This window comes from Calonectris borealis, chromosome 16 (genome assembly GCF_964195595.1).
Source record: "Calonectris borealis chromosome 16, bCalBor7.hap1.2, whole genome shotgun sequence".
Lineage (NCBI taxonomy): Eukaryota > Metazoa > Chordata > Aves > Procellariiformes > Procellariidae > Calonectris > Calonectris borealis.
In genome coordinates, this window is record NC_134327.1 from 21473208 (window position 1) to 21494991 (window position 21784).

General features: G+C 48.8%; 1 protein-coding gene across 3 annotated transcripts in view; it reads right to left on the reverse strand.

The window, feature by feature from the left end:
• Window positions 1–21784, reverse strand: part of AXIN1 (axin 1) — a 73570-nt gene that overhangs the window by 11430 nt on the left and 40356 nt on the right. For all 3 annotated transcript variants that reach the window (XR_012676204.1, XM_075165996.1, XM_075165994.1), the window contains exons 3-5: window positions 20104–20244; window positions 13133–13229; window positions 4865–5002 (exon numbers count right to left, since the gene is read on the reverse strand). Coding sequence is in view for 2 of the 3 variants with exons in the window: in XM_075165996.1 (XP_075022097.1) it covers window positions 4865–5002; window positions 13133–13229; window positions 20104–20244 (376 nt within the window). In the remaining variant the exon portion in view is untranslated. The remainder of the gene's footprint in view (window positions 1–4864; window positions 5003–13132; window positions 13230–20103; window positions 20245–21784) is intronic.

Genomic DNA, 21784 nt, shown 5'->3' on the forward strand with positions numbered 1-21784 from the left:
TCAGGCAAAGCCCAAAGTTACAGGATACGCAGCAAAACAGTTCCCGAGTCAGGCGAGACCAGGGGGGTTTCTCACCCGAATGACTATTTCACACGGCAAAGCCAACAGCGGGCTCGTAGCAGGAGGGAGCAACTGAAGGTCGACAGCAGCATGAATGGTTTTGAAAATCAAACACTGATTTCTCCTGGCTATGCTAAGGCTGGAGTGAAACACTTCATGCAGATAAAGAAACAGGTTGGAACTAACTGCTTGTTCTTGTAGTTCACACCGGTCTAGGACACGCTGTTAGCGACACTTAAGTCCTTGCCAGGAAGAATAAAACTCCTCCATGCTGACAGCCACGGTTTTGATGCTGACAAACTACTTTACGCTCCAACATAAACTCAGATATTTATGAAGTTTCTTTATTGGAAGTTTGGATTCCTATTTTTTTTAATTACATAAGCAGGATTCCAGCAAGTCCTTTAATCCCGCTCTCTTTTCCTCCTTTGGCACAGTAAAGAAATCAGTTGCAGCACAGGGTATCTCTGCCCCAGATAAATACATCTGCTAGAAAACACTGGCTCCCATCAGCTTTGACTGTCAGATGTCATCATCCATCACTTGCTAACCAGCTTCAAAGTTTTAGCTGCCAACCAGATAGCAAGAAAGCAAATAACAGACTTCCTCCCAGTGTCACACCCGGGGGTTCAAACCTGAAGCAGGGACAACGCCAGGCTTTGCAAGTGCCACAGGCGTGGGCGCTGCAAGCCTGGGGGTGTGACACGCTGCCCACGTCTGGAGGGGACACACCACTTGCTAACAAATCGCTTTGAAGAACTTCAGAGGCACCTTTCATCTACAGCCACAAGGCTGCAGCCTGCCAACCGCCGTCCCTGGGCACCTAGCTCGGGGATAAGAAAGGATGAAACGTGCTGACTAAATCCCTACCACTGGGTAAGCATTATTAGCAGTTTATGATAACCCAATGACGCGCTCAGCACTTGGGAGGCTTTTAGGGCTGGTACCTACTTTCTGGAAAAGTCTTAGGTTTGTAAACCAACTAATGTGCAGGGCAAGATCTGACCCTGGCACAGATCCCTGAGGAATGACGGCGCGTCCCTTCCGCTCAGAGCGCAGAGCTCTGGCAGTGCTGTCACACCGGAGCAGGGTGGCACGAGAGTGAGAACCCGGGGTGGTCCAGCCAAATGGGTGCCTGGGATTTGGGAAATCCTCTGGCTGCCTAGAACTCCATTTTGCAGATAACTGGGACCTGGTACTTTGCTTTGCTCCAAGACCGAGATCAGGGTGAGCGAAGGGAAGGAGAGGGATGCATTGGTGCGCTCTGTTTGCCTTGGCTCAGCTCAACGGTGTCACTGAGCAGGAGATCTGGACCCCAGGCAGGTTCTCAGGCAGGAGCAAGTGCTGCTGGGGTTGGTGGTGTGCAGGCAAGCCCTGGGGCAGCTTCCCACCCCCTGGGACTGGTCTCAGCCTCGCATCAGGTAGGAAAGCCCCAACAGTGAGAAAACGGCAGCTAATGAAGGAATTGGGGTGCCTATCCCAAGCTGTCCTCTCTCCTCGGGCAGGGCAAAGGTTCGAGTCAAGGCTGCAGATACCAACTCGGCTGAATCTTTTCACCGTGCTCAGTCTGCAGTGAAAAAACCGACATACGGCACGAGGTCGGGGCAGTCCAAACCGGGATTGTAACGCAGGACTTTGGATACGGCAGAGTCAAGCCTTGGCTCAGCCGCATGCACTGGTGCATCGCAAGGTGCTCCTTGCCCGAGTCACCCGATCGCAGTCTATGCCTGGCAATGCAGCGGCAGCCTGCCCTCCCACCCAAACCTGCCCGCACCCAGCTTGCACAAGCCTGCTGCCTAACCTGCATCCCTCTGCCCACCGAGCACCCTCTCCCTGCCCGCAGCTGGCACAGGCAGAAGAAAGGGAAGACAAGACAACGGCACGACCAAGGAGGCACAGCCAAGAGGCAATAACTGCAGTGTTTTACACGAAAGAAACCCGCGGGTCTGGGGAGACCCCCCTCCTCCACGGGCTCAGCTTTCCTGGACGCAGGGGTGGCGTGGGCTCCGGAGCCGTGTTTCAGCGTCTCGCTGCGGTGAGCTGGGCAAAGCTTGGCAGCGTGCGCAGCCTCTAGCCGGGCGGGGAAGCCCCGGGTGCCATAACCACTAGATGGTGCTTTGTTGACATAATATTGTCAGAAACCTCTTCATCAGCTCCCAAAGGCAGCGGCAGTGAGAGAGATGCAGACTTCAACTTTGCTGACTGTCTGCTGAGCTATTTTTACTCTCCCAGCAAGGCTGGGGGGTGCCCTTCCCTTTGAATTAGGAGGCTGAGATCTGCACTGATGAGCTACGAGCAAGCGATACCTTGGGGCAAACCTCCTCTTCTGCCTTCTCCCAGTCCCACCCATCAGGCTGCTGCTGGTCGGTAGGGCAAAATAGCTCACCTAACCACGAGTGCGTTTTCGATCCTCATGCAGATGATTTCCCTCTCTAGTTAGGCAATGTTTTATATTCAAATAGCGAGAATCTCAGCAGTGGCTTTGCTTCTCCTGCCTTATTTTCAATTCTCTCAGTTCCGACAAAGACAGTGTGATCTGTATGATACGATACCGATCTGTATGATACGATACTGCAGGTTCCATGCACGGACATGAGGCTGAACTGGCTCAAAAAGTAATAAGGGAATGCGCATATCCTCTAATCCTCTCCCACACTGCTCAGAATAACTAATGAATTCAGAGTTTGTTTTTTTGAAAAACAGAAATCTTACAGTCCTTTCAGTAAAAGGCGTTTAAAGACTTTAAATCAGATGCCTCTTCTCAAAGTTACTGCATGATGTGGCTTTGAAAGGGAACCTGCAGGCAGCTCAGTATGGGGGAGAAAAATTCTTTTTTCCTAGCTTTTACAAAATATTTCCAGCTTCTCTGCTAAGCTGATAACTGCCTAGTGTGACTAACGCTCGTGGTTTTCTCTGTGCTGCTGTTCAGTGAGCCATGCAGACCCGGTAAGAGGTTACCCTGTAGTCCCGGTGTTCAGGTCATAGAAAAAAGCCTGTGATCTATCAGGACTCAAGCTCTCCTCTTGCTGATACCAGCAGCTCCTGCACCTTAAGTGCTGACCTAAAAAAGCTACAATTGCTTACTCTGAGTTTTTCCTGAATGGCTAATGCCAGATGCCAGCCAGTCAATGAAATACATTCTGGAGACAGCAAAGAGGTTTAATATATAGCATTAGTGGGAGTCCTGGGCTTAAAAATAGATTAAGTCACACAAAAATGTGTTTAAACAGACTTAAATTTATTCTCTGGCACATAGGTATTTGCTGATTTTATGGTATTGCTACTGGCAGCTTCTTCAAGGAGACAGAGGGCTGGGATAATGTAGTCTGGTACAAGTGGGGGCTGCAGCGGAGCCACGGGAGGAGGAGGAGGAAGAGTGCTCTAGGGCTGTGCAAGCAGAAAATGCTGCCAGTTACAGTGGCTTTGTCTAGAAAGCAATAGGCACCAGACAGGAAAATAGAGCAATTCCAGAAGAACAGGAATCTAAAACCAAAATAGCACCTTGCTGGCCTTTTCTGGCTGGATGCTGGATGCAGAGGTGCAGGGAGTTTGCTGGACAATGCCTGGAGCTGGAGGCAACCTTACAGATCCCTCTGCCTTCCTCACTTCTCTGCATTTGAAATGCAGATGTGATTTAAAAGCGAATACTACAACCTACAGCTCTTTTCTGTTTAAAGAGCTACAAGATGAACATTTAAAAATACTCTAATGGGGCTGAAGGGTCTGCCCTGGAGCGCCAGAAGCTCAGCTCCTCTGAAAGCACAGAGCTAGCCAGGACAGACACCAACACCCCTGCTTTAGGGGAGAGCTGCGGGTTACTGAGCACAGAGCCTTTGCCTCAGGGCCACAGCAGCTATTAACTGCAGAGACCCACAATTTCTTCACACAGGGCTGCAGTTATACTGATGTTCAGTAACACTGTGGTGTCCTCTGAAAACTCTCCTGTATCCCCAGCACAAGATGTACCCATGAGAAGCAGTATCTCAGCAGAAGAGATAAGGTGTGAATACTGCTGAACGGGGTGTCTCGCACAGGTAATACTAGATGACCAATACCTCATTCTCTCCCTTTTGGAGCTCGTTGCGGAGCTAAAGGCCTTGCACACTTCCCTTGGTTCACCTACCAAGTCCTCGAGGTCGGAAAGGCCCCAGCGGTACCAGGGCTCACAGCACCCAGTGCCATGGGCTGGGCTTCCCCAGCCACCCACGTGGAGTCAGTGCGTTTCTCTGCCCAGGAGAGGGTTTTTGGATGCTACACCTCATCAGTTCCAAATTTTCTAGGGATGTGCTAGGCACTGTTGGGCAGAACCCTTTTGGTTGTGGTAGAAACAGCCTGATAGCAACACAAACACCGCCAAGCATAACATCACCTGCCATCTGGTTACCATTTGTGGGGGAAACAGGGATCACACAAAACTCCACAGGGGAAGGTGAACCCGTTACACAGTTCCCATCCTCGCACGGAAGGGATTGCTCGCAAAGTCAGGAGAGCGAGGGTGCCAAAGAAGATGATGGAGAGCACCCACAGCCCCTAACTGGTGGCAGAAGCAGGCACTGCTGTGCCGTAGCTGGTACCTTACAGCAGGGAGGGAGTGCTGGAGCTCACAGAGCCCTGCATGGATGGGGGAACAGCACCATGGAAGCTCCTGGGGCAACAGAGCCCAGGAGCCCCCGTGCAAGTGATGACCGTGGCTGTTGGAGTAGGGAAGCGGTCACCCCAGTTGCTTCCACAGCAGCTGGAAGCTCCCTGTGGTGTACAGTACGCAGACTCCCAGGCTGGTAGAGGAGGCAAGGAGGTTACTAACCGCTCGAACGCGTTTAAGGCGCTCCTCTAGTTTCTCCTCTGCTTCACGTTCCTTTTGTACTTCCTCCAAACGATTGATCAGTTCTGCAGCAAACTTCTCTGGTTCAACGTGGATATCCTTTGGCATTCGGTATGTACGCTGGAGGAAAAACACACCGGGGGTTAGCAAAAGATGCATAAAAAATCACATCTTCATTTTGGAGGCTTTGATAACTGGAAATGCCAGTCGTTCTGGGGGGAGTGGAGGGAGGACAGGCTGGCAGACACAGAGGTGCAGCGTAGGACCGGGGGGCTGGAAGCTGAGCCACCACCACGAGCTCCCCGGCTGGCACCAGCTCCGCACACCACCCCACGTAAGGGAAAGGTTTTCTGGAGCCACAATTCAACAAGTTCTTTCAGCATCAAACTCCGCTTTGGGATGAATCTTGCTTTTCTCCCAATGTACCCACAGTCAACAGGAATATCCTGGTCTCAAAGGGTGGGAAAAGGACGTACAGACAAACCTCTCAAAAATCATGCTCACACTACTAAGTGATGTTTTCACTTTGATAGAAAGGAGGACTCTTACACACGCTTACTCAGCCTACCCCAGGTGGACCAGCATACGCCAGTCAATCTCTGCAAATCTAGCCCACAGCCACAGAAAGGAATGGAAATCCTGTCACCTCCAAGACATCTTACATCCCTCCACCTTCTGCTTCGACCCAGCCCAGCCACAAAAGGCCACGATTCCCACAAAGCATCCTCTCTTACTAGAGGATCCTGCAGGATTGCATCTCAGCTCTTCAGAGCCGTGCAACAATCCCCTGCTTGCTTTATCAATACAGCAACCTTACAAGTGCAGAGATACCATTTTTCTGCTTGCTCTGGGTGAACAAATGAATATTTATGGAAGTTCAAGGGCATTCTCGGTTCCTTATGCTGAGTTACTTTGTCCCGAAATTGCTGAGCCCTGGAATAAGTCATCTGTGTAGTGAAGTATGAAGCTATCAGCTGTATTTTTCCCCTCATTTTTATCCCTTCTGCATTATTTTGTTAAAATAGTAGAAAAAATAAAATGACACAGCAGAGATAAAAATTTAATTTGGAGGAAAAATACATGGAAAATTCAACAGTATAAAACCTGCATTCAAATATTTCAATACCAACATGAGAGAAATATACACTCTATTGGACCACAGATAAAATTAAATGTGAAGACATGAGATAATTCCTAGCAAAAGAACAAATGCAGCACCAGAAGCAGACATCGAGCTAGAAATCTTTAGAGGATGAGAGACCACCCGAATTTATCCCAGACCAGCCAAAAGATCAATGTGGAAGACTAAAAAAATGCTTTGCCTCAAAACCTGACAAAAGCATGCAAATTATATTGTTTTTTCTCTCTCTGCCAGCTGCCGAGTGGAAGGCGGAGGAAGAAAAAACAGAGGCAGTAAGTATCCTACTGATGGCACCGAGAAGCTGAAAACATCTTTTATGACACCCAAGTGGGGTTGCAGAGGTCTCAGTTAAAGCACCGCTTGTTTTGTTTGCCGAGAGCAAGACCCAGCCAACCCTGCCAGCAAATCTCAATTCCAGCGCTCACTGCTGTCGCCTTCTCTTCCACACCGGATAGCGCTGGGCTGCAGCGTCCCTGGGGACGTCTGCGGACAAAGAATCATGGAATGGTTTGGGTTGGAAGGGATCTTTAAAGGTCATTTAGTCCAACCCCCTGCCATGGGCAGGGACATCTTCAACCAGATCAGGTTGCTCAGAGCCCCGTCCAACCTGACCTCGAATGTTGCCAGGGATGGGGCATCGACCACCTCTCTGGGCAACCTGGGCCAGTGTTTCACCACCCTCAGTGTAAAAAATTTCTTATATCTAGTCTAAATCTCCCCTCTTTCAATTTAAAACCGACGTGGCTTTGCAGGCAAAAGGACTGCCTGCTCTAGCACTCGCTTTCGTGACAAGCAGAGGGACCGACAGCTCCACCTGAGGCTGTCCCAGGCAGGACTGCCCCATCCGAGCTGGGAACAGCCCCAACCAACCATCCCCTTCAGCCAGGGATGCAGCCACTGGAGAGGAAATAACATGTGAGAGCTACCACGTGGCTCCCACCCTGGGATGACAAATTCTTTGCTGCCACCAGGACCTCCAGCCCTGCAAATCAACGGCCTGTTGAAGAAACACCGCAGAGAAAGATTTTCATCAACAAAAATGATGTTTAGTCTTGCAATATTGGCAAAAGGGCCAAAGCGGCATGCTTCATCCCAGTGCCTGGACCTTGTCCAGAAATGGGCCCCAGACGTGCTCCATCATGGGGGAAGATGTGGCAGAGCTGGTCCCTCCTCTGTTACTCCCTGGGGAGCTTCTAGGATCCAAGTGATGTTTCCCCATTCCCCCCCGTGTAGCCCAGGGAGCACCTTCTGGCTAAGGGAGTCTGCTTTCATCAGAAACCTCGAATCCTTGACCACCACCATCCATCTCATGAGGCAGCACCAGCAAATCCCAAAGAGGGAAATTTCTCTCTTGCCTGACAAGTCGCAACCCGTCGGGTGATGTGTTCACTCCCTCCTGCCACCTCAGACATGCCAACTCTCCCTGCGGTTGTTTATACGACGGCAGCACCAAGCCCTGCTCCGTTAGAAACTTAATGAGCCTAATGAGAGGCAGCTCGGTGCTCAGCAGTTACAGTCCTGGGTCTCCCCGTTGCAGCTACCGCAGCAGCTTCCATAGAAAAGCAGAAGCGGGAAAGAATTTCCCCTTATTTTCATAGCCTTTGGTGCGACGCAGCATCCCAAACCGAAGTCTCTCCCGAGCCCCCAGCAGCAGCGGGTCCAAAGGCTGACGTTTGTTAACCTGCGTGTTCCAGTCCTGTTACAATAAGGTGGTTCCCTCCAGGCCCAGCAATGCTTAAGGACCACAGCTCCGTCTCTAACGAGGATCTGAAGACATTCAGGGTCGCTGCTGCATCCAGGGAACTCGAGGTAAGATGATTTTTGTCTTTTACAACTAATACTTCAGCACGTTTATCCGCAGTCTCGCAAAGTCTGGAGGTGATTGAAGCTCAGCTACAGAAATGAAAATAACCGAACCCAAGAATCTTTAGGATGAACTCGTTCTCCTCCCTCTTCGATAAACAGCTGCATCTGCAAAAGCCACTGTGCCCCATCCTTGGGGCTTTCCACCCAGCACAACAGCATGCAGAGGTCCTCAGCACCTACTGGAGGGTGCAAGATGCAGCCCCCTCTGTGAAGCCGTCTCTGCAAGGGTCTCCCTGACCATCCAAGTTCAATGCAACTGAAATAAACCTCACTTCACCCCACAGATACCGGCTGCATGCGCCCAACGTTGTCCTGGTAATGGGTACCTGTAATGGTGACTCAGAGAAAGCTGGCAAGCTCTGAACGTCGCCATGGATCTGACTTCATTACAGACCTCCCCAAAACTCACAGTGTTGCAGATTAATGAATGCAAATTCCCCGTGCTGAAACAACACAGACAACTGCTGAGGGCTTCCTCTATCTCCCTGGACAGCAAACATGGACTGCATTGACCTGGTTCAAAAGGCTTACGACAACAAAGAGTTCGAAACTTTTATCAAATGACCGGCCTGACTTCGGAAGGGAGACGCGCTCCATCAAAAACCAGCCAGGCTGAGCCTGTGCCCGGAGGAGGATCCTTCAGGGCTTCAGGATTCTGAACCTGCCCCCGGCTGCCTGTGGGCACACAGAGCCCTGCCAAGGGCATCGTAAATAAGATGTGTATCGTTCTGAAATCAGAAGGGCTCCGAATGCTTTCGTTCCAAGTAAAGGGTGCAGCACTCTCTGAGAGCTGGCTGGTTTTGAAGGATCCAGCCCTCCAGCCTGGACCAGAATGAGACCTCTGGCCATTCTGGGTTAACAATTCAGAAAGGAAGCGCTTCATTTTAAAGAATTGTTTTATCTACAGCTGTTTTATCCAATGTTTTATTTAATTATCTATCTACTTTTATTTAATGCCACTAGTTCAGACAGGTCTGTCCAGAGCCAAACCATGCTGAGTTGGGGAGGTAGCAGAGAACAACGGATGGGAGGCTGAATGCCAGACGGGTTGGCAAGAAAGAAATTGGTTGAACTGGTCTGGATGGAGCAATCTTTCCTCATGACAGCTCTGAGGAAGGATTTCTTGGGGGACCTATCACCAGAACACTGTCCTCTGTCCTTGACATGCGAAGTGTCTGAACTCTGGTACCTTTAGGAAGAAGCAGCCTGCTAAGAACATAAGAGATATACAAGCTCTCCAGCAGTTCCATTTAGCACCTGCTATCACATTTTCTCCTTCTTTCCTCGGAGCTGATGGAGCAGGAGTTGCATGGATTTTGCTCCATGAGGGAGATGCTGGTCTTCAGTTTTGATGGATTTCACCTTCCCTGAGAAACTGAGGTTTGAGGATCAAGTTGCACATCAGAACACACCGGCATCCTAAATGTGTGGTTTTACTGGGATCTATACATGAAAAGGCTGAAAGGAAGTAATCTCTGCAGATTGCGGGTTCCCCTTGGGAAGAATAAACCTCAATTGCTCGGAGAGGAAACAGTAAGTTTTCCGATGTTATCATTGGGTAGAAGTCTCTAACCAGCCCCAGGGATCCACGGGTCGGGCTGAACCATTTCTGACAGATCCGACTGGGCCAAAGAATTCTGTGTTGGTAAATCTCCCTCTTCTACAGGAGGTTTGATGCCTCCGTGACGCTTGAGTGGCCGATGTCAGATCAAAAGTCAGTCTTGGAGGTGAAATGAAGATAGCAGGCTAGAGAACCCAAGAGAAAAGAACTTCTGAACGTCCATGTTTCCCAGATTAATAATGCATTCCACTGTGACATGTATTTTTAAAGGATAAATGGTGTTTCCATACCAGAAACACTTGTGGCAGAGCTCACGGATAGCTGCATTTCGGCATCCACTCCAGCAGCATCCAGGGATTAGCAAGGAGTCCAGCTGCTGCAAGGTGTTTGAGGAAAAAGGCACAAAACGGCGGATGGGAATTCTGCGCAGGTTCCCAACTCGCAGGAGCAGAAAGCTCATTTAGCTGTAGTTATCCAGGCAGCATGAGACCAGGGCTCCTCCTATCACTCCTCACTTCTACAGCATTGCAGAGTGGTCACTCAAAATCTTCTGTTCCACTCAAGAACACTATGGAAGCCACCTCTGCACAGAGGACATCCTTCTGGGAAAGTTCAGCAATCAGCCTGACCCACCCTGCTGCTGCTTCTATTTTTTGTCTTCTCACATGGGAATAGTGTAAAGAGCTGCAGCTTCTTTGATTGTGGGGCAGAACAGGAGAGCTCCCACCCGACAATCAAGCTACAGCAAGAACATCACAAAATGGCTCCTTTATGCAGTTAAACAAAGGAAGCCCAAGTCTTAATGCTTGAGGTTGGACTTTTCTGAATTTTTTGGGAAAAAGGAGCATCTCCCGTCCTCCCCTGGGAACGGATGAATGCCAGAGCTGGGGTAAACACAGTGCAATAGCACAGGTACGGCCCTGCATTCTCTGGGCTTTCACCCTTCCTTTGGGAACGGGCTTGCTCTTTCCTTCCTTGGTGCTCCAAGACTCTGCTCAAATCCAAGAGAGAGAGATGGAAAACCACATGAAAAGCAACACTCACCTGCTGTGTAACGGGTTCCTGCAAGAGGCACAAAACGAAGGTCTCGTTGCTTGCTAGAGACCTTCACCCATTGCATTCCTGGGCAGAGCATCATTTCACAAAACACAACTTCTCCAAACTTACTGAGCATTGGTGAGTTTGTAAGCGTGGAATACGCAGAACAGAGCCATTCACGCACCAAGATCTCCCGCTGCACAGCCAGTACACGCCTCCGTTATTGGAGGCAGCACGGCTGTTGAAACTAGCGGGCAGTCTCCTATGAACATATAATCACTACAGTTTATAGCTTCTGGACCTAACTAAAAGTGCTGCTATTAAAAGCAACGTAAGTTCTTTCAGAATTTTGTGTAATAGCCCCCTAACTCATTTGTAAGGGAACGGTAAGGTCTCCAAAGGACTTCTGAAATGACTTTTCGGAAGTAGGAGGTTCTCTACTATCACTAGGAAAACATGCCATGCATTCTGCAAGCGCTATCAGCATGGGCTCTGGCTACATGGTTAGATATGAGTCCATAAAGTCCTTCACTCAAAGGTTGCAATTTAGTCATTGCTACACGTTTAAAAGCATGCTAACCACCCGTCCGGGCGGCTGATGGAGACTGCTTTAGCTACGGGCTGTGAGATATCCTAACCACCGGCCTTGGAAAGCAACACTTGAAGAAACATTTGCATGGCTCCTTGCTAATTGGGGAAGTTGAATTCAATAAGCGTGCAGTTAGAGGTGATTTTAAAAGACTAACTTTATAACATTTCACACTGGTGTTGTCAAAACATATTGTCTAATTACCTTCTCCTTTCTTGGCTGATTGATAAGCGAGGGCAGAGCAGTGCCTCTCTGAAGTCAATGCCAATTCTGTGTCAGTAATTGGCTGGCAGGAGGTGCCAGAGTGTCTGAACTAAACTTTTATTCCCTGGAGAAAGTCGAGAACTAACTCAACTTCTCAGTCCTCTGCTCCCATATAAATATGCATCAAGATGCCTTTTTCCCTGGGACTTAAAATTACAGTGCAGAATCTAATGGGAACAGTGGATGGTTCACAGAAAAATCCTTGTGAAGCATCTGTGTGTAGTTTAGGAAGAATATGTAATTCTAAAAGACTGTGTAGATAAGTAGAAGAATATAAAAATTTATAAGCGGCAGGTGGCCAATTTAAATCTTGTTTTTCCCCCCTTTTTTTAACTGGTTTCCAAGAAGGTCGATAAAATTTAATGCTAAGTAAAACTAATTAGCCTGCAAGGAACTGCTGCTGGAATGACACTTATTCAGTTCAACAAAAGAAATGTTTGGCAGATGGAAGTTCGTTAAAGCAGAGCTCGCTATACATATTTAATGCTCCATACTCTGAGTTTATAACCTGCAGTTCATCGAGGCATTGCCAGTGCACACGATCAACAGAAAGCCACTATTATTTTTATCCAAAAGGTAAAGTCACCGACAAGCTTTGAAGTCGGAGAATATTCACTCGGTAGTTCCCACTGTTGGAGAACAGCAACAACAACAACAAAAAATAAAGGCCAAGCTTTCAAACTTCAACTCTAACAAAGCCACGCTTACAGTAAAAACGGCATCAAGTGAAATAAAAAGGCACCCAGCCAGCCTTTTCAACAGCGACCACACTGTGAAAGCAACTGTGTGAAAAGAGAGGTGACTGAGCAAGGATGGCTAGTGAGCGTCCGCAGCCAGGGCTTTTATTGTCAACCCAGTGATCAAAGCACAGGAGACCCTCTTAAATCTAAGGAAAATAATCTAATTTAAAAGGCAAAACAAAGAGTGGTGGTTTTGGTGTTTTTTTTTCTTTTTTTTTTTTTTAAATCAGATTAAAACAAGGGTGTATTTCTGCTGGTATTGTGCTGCTTTGAGCAGGCAGGATGAGAACAGCTGCGACAAGTTTGAAGGCACTTCTGGAAAAAGCAGATGGATTTGATTTGTGCTGGAGTCCAGCTGTCCAAAGGGGAAAGAAGCACCTTTATTCCCTGCTAGATATTAAATGTCACCTGTAACTTCTCACAGAAAGAAAATAATAATAAGCAGAGCTGCAGATGGTGCTGCAGAGCCCTGCCAGGTATGTTCATCTTCCAAAGCCGTTTGCTTACCTGGAGCAACCGGGGAGACAGTATCAGACAAATGAAATACGCCTGCACCTTCTTTGCTCTCCTGCCTTGTACCCCCAGGCGGGCTTTGCCGCGTCCTTGAGAACAGGTTGCAGCTCCCTTCGGCTGCCCAGTGCAGAAATACCGCTCGGGACGGTTGCATTTCTCCCCAGCTGACCTTGGCTGAGAGCTACACCAGCCTCCATGTCCAACGGCCTCCTACACCTTCTACAAACACCTCCAGCTCACCCGAGGGCACGTAACCTGCTTGCAGGTAGATGCCTAGCACTTCCATTCTCAGCCGGGAGAAACAACCAGCTACTGACTGAACAGTTAAGAAAAATTATGTGTTTTGGGCAGCCCTGGATGAGGAGTTTGGCAGAAGGCTACCAAGCCCTTTCTTGACATGGTGTACTTCCATCTTAAAACATCCCCAAATGAATACGGCGCTAAGGGGGGTTAAACTCAAGCAAGCAGGGCAACTGTACGCTGGAGATCTCACATATTTTGCATATTTACCTCTGGGGAAGGAGACAGTGCTACTTACAGGAATGTGAGGTAGTGGCACACGTCCATTTGCTTTGGCACTTTCTTGCATCTCTCTGCGATGCTGCTTTCGGAGTCTGTACGGTGGGATCCCATCTCTGCCGGAATAAAACAAGAACAGGCCCTGCTTTAGTGCCTTTCTCTGATACATTACGTTCATTTAAGCCTCGCCGCCGCAGAGTGGCAGGTAGGAAATCCCTTTACGTTTGAGAAAGGCTTCGCATGCCGAGGGCGAGCGCAGCAGAGCAAGAGGAATCGGTGCGGGGAACGATGCTCGCCCAGGTACCCGCGCCAGGAATGCCCTGGCACTGGGTGCCGGGGGGACTTACACGGCATCCGCTGGCAGCAGAGCGCGGCAGGGCTCCTGCGACCGCTGCCCTAGGCAGAGGGCAGGGAGAAGGACTTGGACCGCATCCTGGTACCTTTTATAGTTGGTTGCGTTCTATAAAAGAGCCTGTAATGTACACAGCAAACCACAGGGCAGGCTAGGAGGGGGAGGAGGAGGAGGAGTGGGAGCTCAGTGAGCATCTACACCAAGGGGAACTCAGTCAGGGAACACGGTATATATTTTTAAGAGAGCATGACAACTTCTCAAATGGCTTATCAAAGCCAAGGGGTAGGCTCCGCTGCTCTTAAAGACGATCTCCAGCTCAGTCTGAAATTACGGTCTCGATACTGAAGTTACTGTGGGAAGAACCTAGCCCTCGCCCCAGAGGAGGCTGGACGAGGTTAGGAAGGGATGCCATGGGCAGCGACTCCCACGAACCAGCTCTGCTCGGGTTTGTGCCCTCGCTGAAGAAGCTGGTAACGGAGGTCTCTGCAGAGGAAGGAGACAGTGGTGGCAACGATCCTTGGTCCTGACAGATCGGGAGCCGGGTCCGTGGCTCTGCTGTGAGCTGGGGACAGTGCAGACCTGCTCTGCCAAGCCACACGCAGCCCTTCTGCAAAGGTGGGGCCTGGGTGCACGTGGGTCCCCGTGACGGGCGTTCAGGGGGGCCAGAGCCACCAGGCTTCGCGAAGTACCCCCAACGGCAAAGCAGCACTGGCTGAGTGTGACTTCAGGAGAAGAAAGGAAACGCATTTTTTTTCTCACCGTTGCGACCACGCTGCTTACACCCAGGGACGAGGAGAACGCGAGTGAAGTGGAGCCCAGTTAGGAGATAAGGACGCGGGCCCATCTCCTGGTGACACCGGGTTATTTTGAGAAAAATCAACGAATGCAAAAACAAATGCCAGCCTGGAGCTTGGCAATTTGGAACTTCCCTTTTTTATTTTACACATTTCCCTGATTCAGTAAAAGTAACCGCTTGGAAAGGCCATGCAATGCCACAGAAACAGGTGGAAACAAATGGAGGGATTTGGTTTGTCCGAAGTACCAAATAACTTCCACGCACACGTGCTGTCTCCTTGCAACCCCGCACCACTCCGAGCAGCACAAACGAGCCAGTCCCAATGCATCTCACGACGAGAAGATGTTTGCACAAGCCAAATGTACTTAGCACCTACCCCCCTCCTCAATTGCAAGCACAGCTGCTTCTCCAGAACATAAACCAAACAGTTTAACCAGCAGATTTTTAAAGTCGAGATGCCGTTTGGCAAGGGAAACAATTTACCGCGGTGTTTTGCCTGCAAACCTCCCAAGTTACAAGCACCAGCCTGTGCAAGGATGGTCACCATCAGCTCTCGTTCCCATTTCCACCGCGCCTGCTGCCCCGCTGGCTCCCTGGAAATGTGGGTGCAGGCAGAATCGCCACCAAATTACATCAGAAGAATGCAATTTCATGCAGTAACCCAGGCATTCAAAATTAAACACCATTAAAATAAAATAAAAGCCGTGATTAATGACAAGTGCTTTTTAGGAGGAAGACAAATGAGAGAACAGAAAATTAGCCAGGCTAATTACAGCTCTGGCTAGTGGCTGCAGGTAATGCGGGAGGAGGAAGAGCGTGTCTGGGAGCATCACCTCCGCTGCGCCCGGCAGTGACACGTTAGGGGAGCAGAGCCGTTTCCCCAAGCGTTGCTATACCGACAGGCGATTACGATAGCTGTCATTAGGCGGCTTCATTTTCTTTAATGACGAACCTCCATTTGAAAAATAACTTAAGAGTCACAACGGTTAAAGAGTTTCATCGTATCACGACGTGGCTTTTTCCAGTCTGGATGGCAGCAAAACAACGGGCAATTTTTACAGGGGGAAAAAAAAATCTGGGGGATTATTTTAGCCATCGCTGGTCAGCATCAATAGACAACATTTCAGCTTAACCGCCGCACAAAACCCGGGTGCCAGAACACAACTCGCACGCTAAAGCCGCACGGCCATTCGCGGGAAAAGCGGCATTATATTAGAAGGTGCAATTTTTCCTTCTTTCTCCCTTTTTTTTTTTTTTTTTAATTCTCCCCAGCAGCAGTCCCAGCGGAAAGAGCGACTTTTGTTCCCAGCACAGTAGCGAAAGGCTGATAATGGCCTCTAATCTATCCGGCTTCAAACACATGTTCAGCCCCGCTGTGCTGCCTTTGATGTCATTTTAACTAGATTCCCCAATGCCACCTCTGAACTTGGAACATTCCTTCGTTCAATGTACTGTGCCAACTCAACCAGAGGAAGCAAATTCAAAGATAAGCACTTTAATTTTATCCCAACAAAACCTTATTCAATAGATGGGGGGAAAGCAAGGAAAACCAATACCGTACTTTTGTTTTCCTTTTGTCAGGTAGCTTGCTTTGAGATATTTTCAATAGATAGAGAAATAATATATATTAAAAAAAAAAAATCTGAACTTTTTTAGAGCACATCTACTTTTAAAATAAAACTTTCCTAAACTGTTTTTCCTTGTTTCATCGTGTGATTTTCTCTAGCACCAGAAAGCTCTGCGCTGAAATGCAATGGTGGGAGCAGGAGTATTTCTATCGTTTATTTAATGATAATGCAATTGGTTTGCTACTGGGGAAACGCGGGGGCTTCCTCTCCTCTCCAAACCGACCTGCAAGAGCCTCTGGTGAGCAGGGAGGTTTTGCTGTGGCTCTGCGGTTGGACTCTCCTAACAAGGGCTGTCTTTGCTCCTCCGTAGACAGCCTCCAAACCCAGCCAGTAAGCCTAACAAGTTGAAAATCATCACTGAGGATCTTTTAAATTAAAAAGCTGTTAAACTTGTTTAAATATAGCAGACTCAGGGTCATTCTGGATCACTGGTTGTAGGAAAGACAGGAAACAAATCCACAGCAAAGCTGATATTTTCTACCAATTACTCTTATCAAAGCACCACTGTCACCGAGAGACCTTTCTCACATAAAGAAGCACGATGGGAAAATCGCCAGGCATTTTGGCCAAAGGCCAGTCATCCGAGGAATAATATTTAATCCGCAAGGTTTTCTGAAGGAGTAACCATTGTCCCAAACCCCTCTGCTCCAGGGAACGGCCATCCTGACTCTGGGGCAGATTCGACTGGAATTGGGGAGGAACGGTGGAGCATCCCTCCGGCCAAGCCCACCAGCACCGGCACCGAGGGCTTCCCAAGCGCCCGGGGGGAAGGCAAAGCTCATCTCCCAGCCAAGATAAGCCAGGACACAGGATAAGACCCAGAGGAAGGAGTATTGCTGTTTAGTTGGACCACAGCACTGGGCTAAAGAGGAGGCATTACCTCTTGCTTACCCATTGTAAGCTCTTGAAGAAATAAAGAGAAGAAAGAGATGGACCTAAGGCATTTCTGCGTCTGAATTGGAACATCACATGGCGATTTAATGCGTTTCAGTTTCTGCCTCTTGCCTTCCTACCTAGATTTGCCTTAATTTCCCTTGAGTGTCCCTGTTGTGACAACCCCCCCACCCAGAGGCTGTCCCCTCTGCTCGGGGAAGGTGCTATCCGTATGCGGGGGTTATCGGAGACAGCCAGAGCAAGGACTCGCCGTAAATGCCACCACCGGCCTGGGGCAGGCTCCGAGCAGCTCGGGTGGGAGGCAGAGCCCCAAAGCCCCGACCCACCACCAGCGGTGAGAGACTCAGCCCCACCTGCGGCCACGGCACGCTTGCCGCGCTAGCGCTCGCCGGAGCTTTTCACCGTGTCCTCTCCAGACCTTGCCTCCGCATAAACCAGCTAAAACAACACAGCTGCTGTGCCGATTATAAAAACAGGTTTCAGCAGAGAGGAACGGAGCTGTTTTGCCTACAAGGGCGAGGAATTCGTATGACACAGGAAGACTGAAAAATAATCAGCGGAGCGCAGGCATTTAAGAGCAATGTTTTTTAAGCCACTCAAAAAGCAAACTCCTTGAACAACAGGGACTGATAACATATTCGTCATATAAATTCAACCCATTACAATAATATTTACCAGTGCTTGGAAAGACATCCCGTTGAAAGTTTGTCTTTTAGGCAAGTGTGCTCCTAGCTGGTACCACAGAAATGACTTTTAAAAACACGTGGGTGAGCTGGGTGCTCCCAAAAAGCTTGTGCCTGCCTCCCTTCGCCCCAGCTCGGGAGGCCAGACGGCCAGAGCATCGCCCAGGTCTTTGTAAAGCTGGGCTGTGCGTGCAACCACATCCAAACCCTGCTTCGCCATGATCAATACAATTTCAAAGCTTGGACGGGAGCTGGTGACAACCGCAATACGCCAGAGTACAAGCAACGGCTCAGCGTGTCTGCCTTCTCCACCGACTTGAGTTGGCCAACACTGGAAGAGCACGCCTTGCATCAAGCCATGCTCTCCGTGGGCCCCCATGTCCTCCTGGTTTAGTATTAGCACTCCTCAATTAGCCAACATCGGCATCCTGGTTGTCCGGACACATTCCCCTCTGAAGGAGGGTCACGGAAGTTTCCGCCTTGGGATCACAGCTGGTTCACGTGCTGCCGTGGAGCAGAAGCTAGATTTCTTCATTATCGAGCCTGACTGCTGTATGCAAACAGCACACACAGGGAAGAACCTCGCTCATCAGCAAACGAGGCTTTTATTGCCATTTTCCTCAGAGGAGGCCTAAATTCAAAGCACCGAGACATGCAAGTCTTGTCAAGCAGCAGGAGTCCCTTCTTTAACTTGCGTCTGGTTGTTCTTCATTTTTGCTGCCTTAAGCAATTCTGCAAAAATTCCTTTGAAACTCAGGAGGCAGATAGGTTCAAGCAATACCATGTGAAAACCGAACAAAACCTGGTACTGGAGTTTTAAAGGATGTAATGAAGAGCAAGTGTTGAAAACAGATAGAGTCTTTGTAAGCCAAAGGTCAAGGCTGTATGTCCAGAATCTCAATTTGGGGATCAATCTGCACGCATCCAGTTTGAGACACACAGAAAGATCACAGGTTTACCCTTATGATTTTTGAGACCTACTTAAAACGAACCACTGAGATTGGGTTAGTTATTAGCAGAAGGCAGCGCACTTAGCAGTGGTAATTAAAGCTAGAAGCAGCCAATGCATAGAAGAGATAAAATGCCTAAAGGAAAAAGGAGCAAAGAATAAAGAACGCATAGGATGGTCAAACAGAAATTATTCTGCCTGTGAAAGAAATAAATTATGGCTACTGAAATAAAAATTAGGAAAGTGAAGAACTCTGGCATAAATGATCACAACTTATCGCAGGTATAACCATCAGTGCAGCCCCATGAGCCTGCTGGACCAGTGGAAAAGGAAGTGCTAAAAGCTAATTAATTTTGAAGAGTTCTTACATCTGTCTCTCCTGATAACAAGAAGTTACATGACCCCTGCTAGCTTCAGAGTACTCCTCCATATAAATTGATGAATATGAAGAATCGCAGAAGGATGTGGCAAAGCAGCTGGATTTGTATCAAATTGAGCCTTTAATTAGCGGTCCTCTACAGCTTTCCGTCCCAGGGGCACCCTCCGCCTCCCGTGCCCCTTTGGCCAAGTCTGCCTCCTCTATTTTGCAACATGACGTGGACAAGGTGTGAGGAGCTGGTGCCAGTGAGCAGAGCGGACTCAATAACTGCTCCTAAATGGCTCCAAGCCTCCGCAGAGCCAAGCACGCTACCGGCTCACGCAGAGCCACCACAGCAGACACAGAGGCCCCCTTACCATGTCACTGTGTTAGCTGAGGGCAGGTGGGGAACTCCTGCAGCACCCATTAACATCCGCAACACAGGCCTGAAAGCTTCTCCAACAAGGTCTGACAGCTCCTGACGTTCACACTGACACTAAACGAGCCTCTTGGAGGACTTCGTGTTTACAGCACTGCCGTTAATAAAACCCTCTCCTAATTCTATAAACCTGTCATCTTTCACTTGAAGAATCAAAGGGTTTCTGCTCTACAGAAAGAGACTGCATTTGCACTACTAAAAAACAGACCAAACATTGAATATTTTTGCCCAAGTCCTTTTTTTTATCACAGAGATGCAGTCACAACAAAATCCCGTAACCCCTTTTTTCTCCCTTTGCAGACCATCTTTAAGGAAGGTATCTCATGGGTGAGATGCAGGGCGCTGTCATGAACGCAGGAACTAGAAAAAAGCAAAGAAGATTTGGCGGGGCTTATTGGTACAAGTTGTGTTCAAGTGCAGCGGTCACCAGACATAAACTAGAACTGGTCAGTCATCCATCCTACTGAAGAGCATCCGCAGACTGAGCACAGACTGGCAGCAAAAAACCTCCAGAGGAGAAGTACCCAGGTAAGCAGAAAGCCCTGTCTGACATTTAGAAGATACTACATCTCAAAGCACTTACTACAAAGCCATCCAACATTTCCAATATTTCTTGCACCTGGCAAGAAACATTGCAGGAACTCCAACCGAGCATCATTTATTTTAGTTCACTCAAACCATTTGATGTTGCAAATATTCCCAAGACCAGCCTGCACAGCGACAAAACTTGAAAAGAAAGCGAGAATGATCATGACCTTGGTCTAGTCAGATACTACCCCATAACCAGCTGTGGCAAAGCCTCCCCCAGACCAACACAACAGCAGCACCACCGCTAAAGAAACAAACACGCTATCGTCCCGCTTATTGTCCCTCCGGACTGGAGTTACTTACACGCTGCTGTCCGTCAGCGACATGGTATCGGCATCACTGGACATGCTCTGCTGCTCGCTGTCGTTGGCGCTGGTCGCTGGTGCCAAAGCGTAGCCCGTGTTGACATAGTAAGGGTTAACAGGCTCTCTCCACGACCCATGCCTGCAGGAAAAATGAGAGTGTCAAATTAGAAGGACCCAACCTTGACCATACTCTGCACCACTGGGCAGGAGGACTCTGCCTGGAGCCCCAGCATCGGTGCCAGGCTACAGACTAAGCTGTGTTACTGATAGGACCCTGAACAATCTGACTCGTAACTGGAAGCAAAAGGGAATTCACGAGTAATGAAGGTGATACTATTAGAGTTGAAGAAGAGAGGGAACAAGACTATATGGAAGAAGTCCAGTTCCCACCAGGATTTATTGTGTCCATCAGCTAACTGCTTAGCATTGCCATTCTATGAGCAAGGCAGGACATCTAAAAGCAACACCTAGATAATGAGACAGCTTTTTTTTTAGTCAAATCAAGCTTCTTTCTACTCTTCCAACTGCGAGGGATGTGTAGCACGGCTCACCCATTCTAGGCTTGCTTTTACACCCCTCTTCACTTTACTCCAACATGTTTGCCAAGGGAGGGAGGTAAAGCAAGAAATGGCTGTTGCTTACAATGCAGTACCTAACGCTGACCTTGAGTGTCACACTCGGGTACATCAAACACTTGCAAATTCCACCAGGAAGGACCATCTAATCGCACCGGCTTTTCCAATGGACAATCTGGCCATGGATCTGTGGAGGGTACCTTTGTACACAACCACATGCCTTGTCCTGCAGACAGGTTATTCAAGTACACGGGCGAGCAGGGCACTCTCCTTCTCTTAAGCAAAACAGTAGAAGACAGAGACTGCCTGCGTGAGCTAACTTGGGAAGCAGGAGACCTGCATTAACGGTGAAGCAGCCTGTGAAACAAGCAGGCAAGCAGCTCCACACCAACTCTGCCACTGGCATAGAAAACCGACCGCTGCCGACATGCCTCCAGCTCTGCTATGCCGCAGGACAGTCAGGCCACACAGGCATCTTGTTGTCACTGCAAGTCATTTTGCAATTTGCCAGAAGGAGGAACAAGCTGAAACGTTCACACCAACACAGCATCATTTAATCCCCCACTCTCCCTGCCCACCCCTCTGCATGAAGAGCAGCATTTGTAAGATACCTTGAAGTTCATAAATTCCTGGGTTTTCCAAGTTCTGTTACCAGCTCTGAAAACCGAAGCTCTGCTCTAATTCAGATCATGAAGCTCATCAGCGTGACCTTTTATTTAGTAACTCAGTAACCGGCACCTAGTTGATGTGGTTTGTAGCGGACCTTGAGCAAACACCTCCAAGGAGGACATCACGCAATTTGTGCTCCCCCGTTCTGCTGCGAAAAGCTTTTCTGGCTGTACTGCAGTGGCCAAAGTCCTACAGACAACAAAAACAGTCCCTGCCCTGATGAGTTTACGTTTAGATAAGACAAGGAAAGCCATGAGAAACGCACAGATGGAAGGACCGGAGGCGAGGAAGACACCAGCAAAGGCAAAAGTTGGCAGTATTTGCACAGAGTATGAACACAGGATAGCCACTGCATGAACTGGGAGTAGCAGACAATCCATTTAAGGTAGAGGTCTTCAGCATGATTTATGTATAATATGGTACTCAGTGTACAAG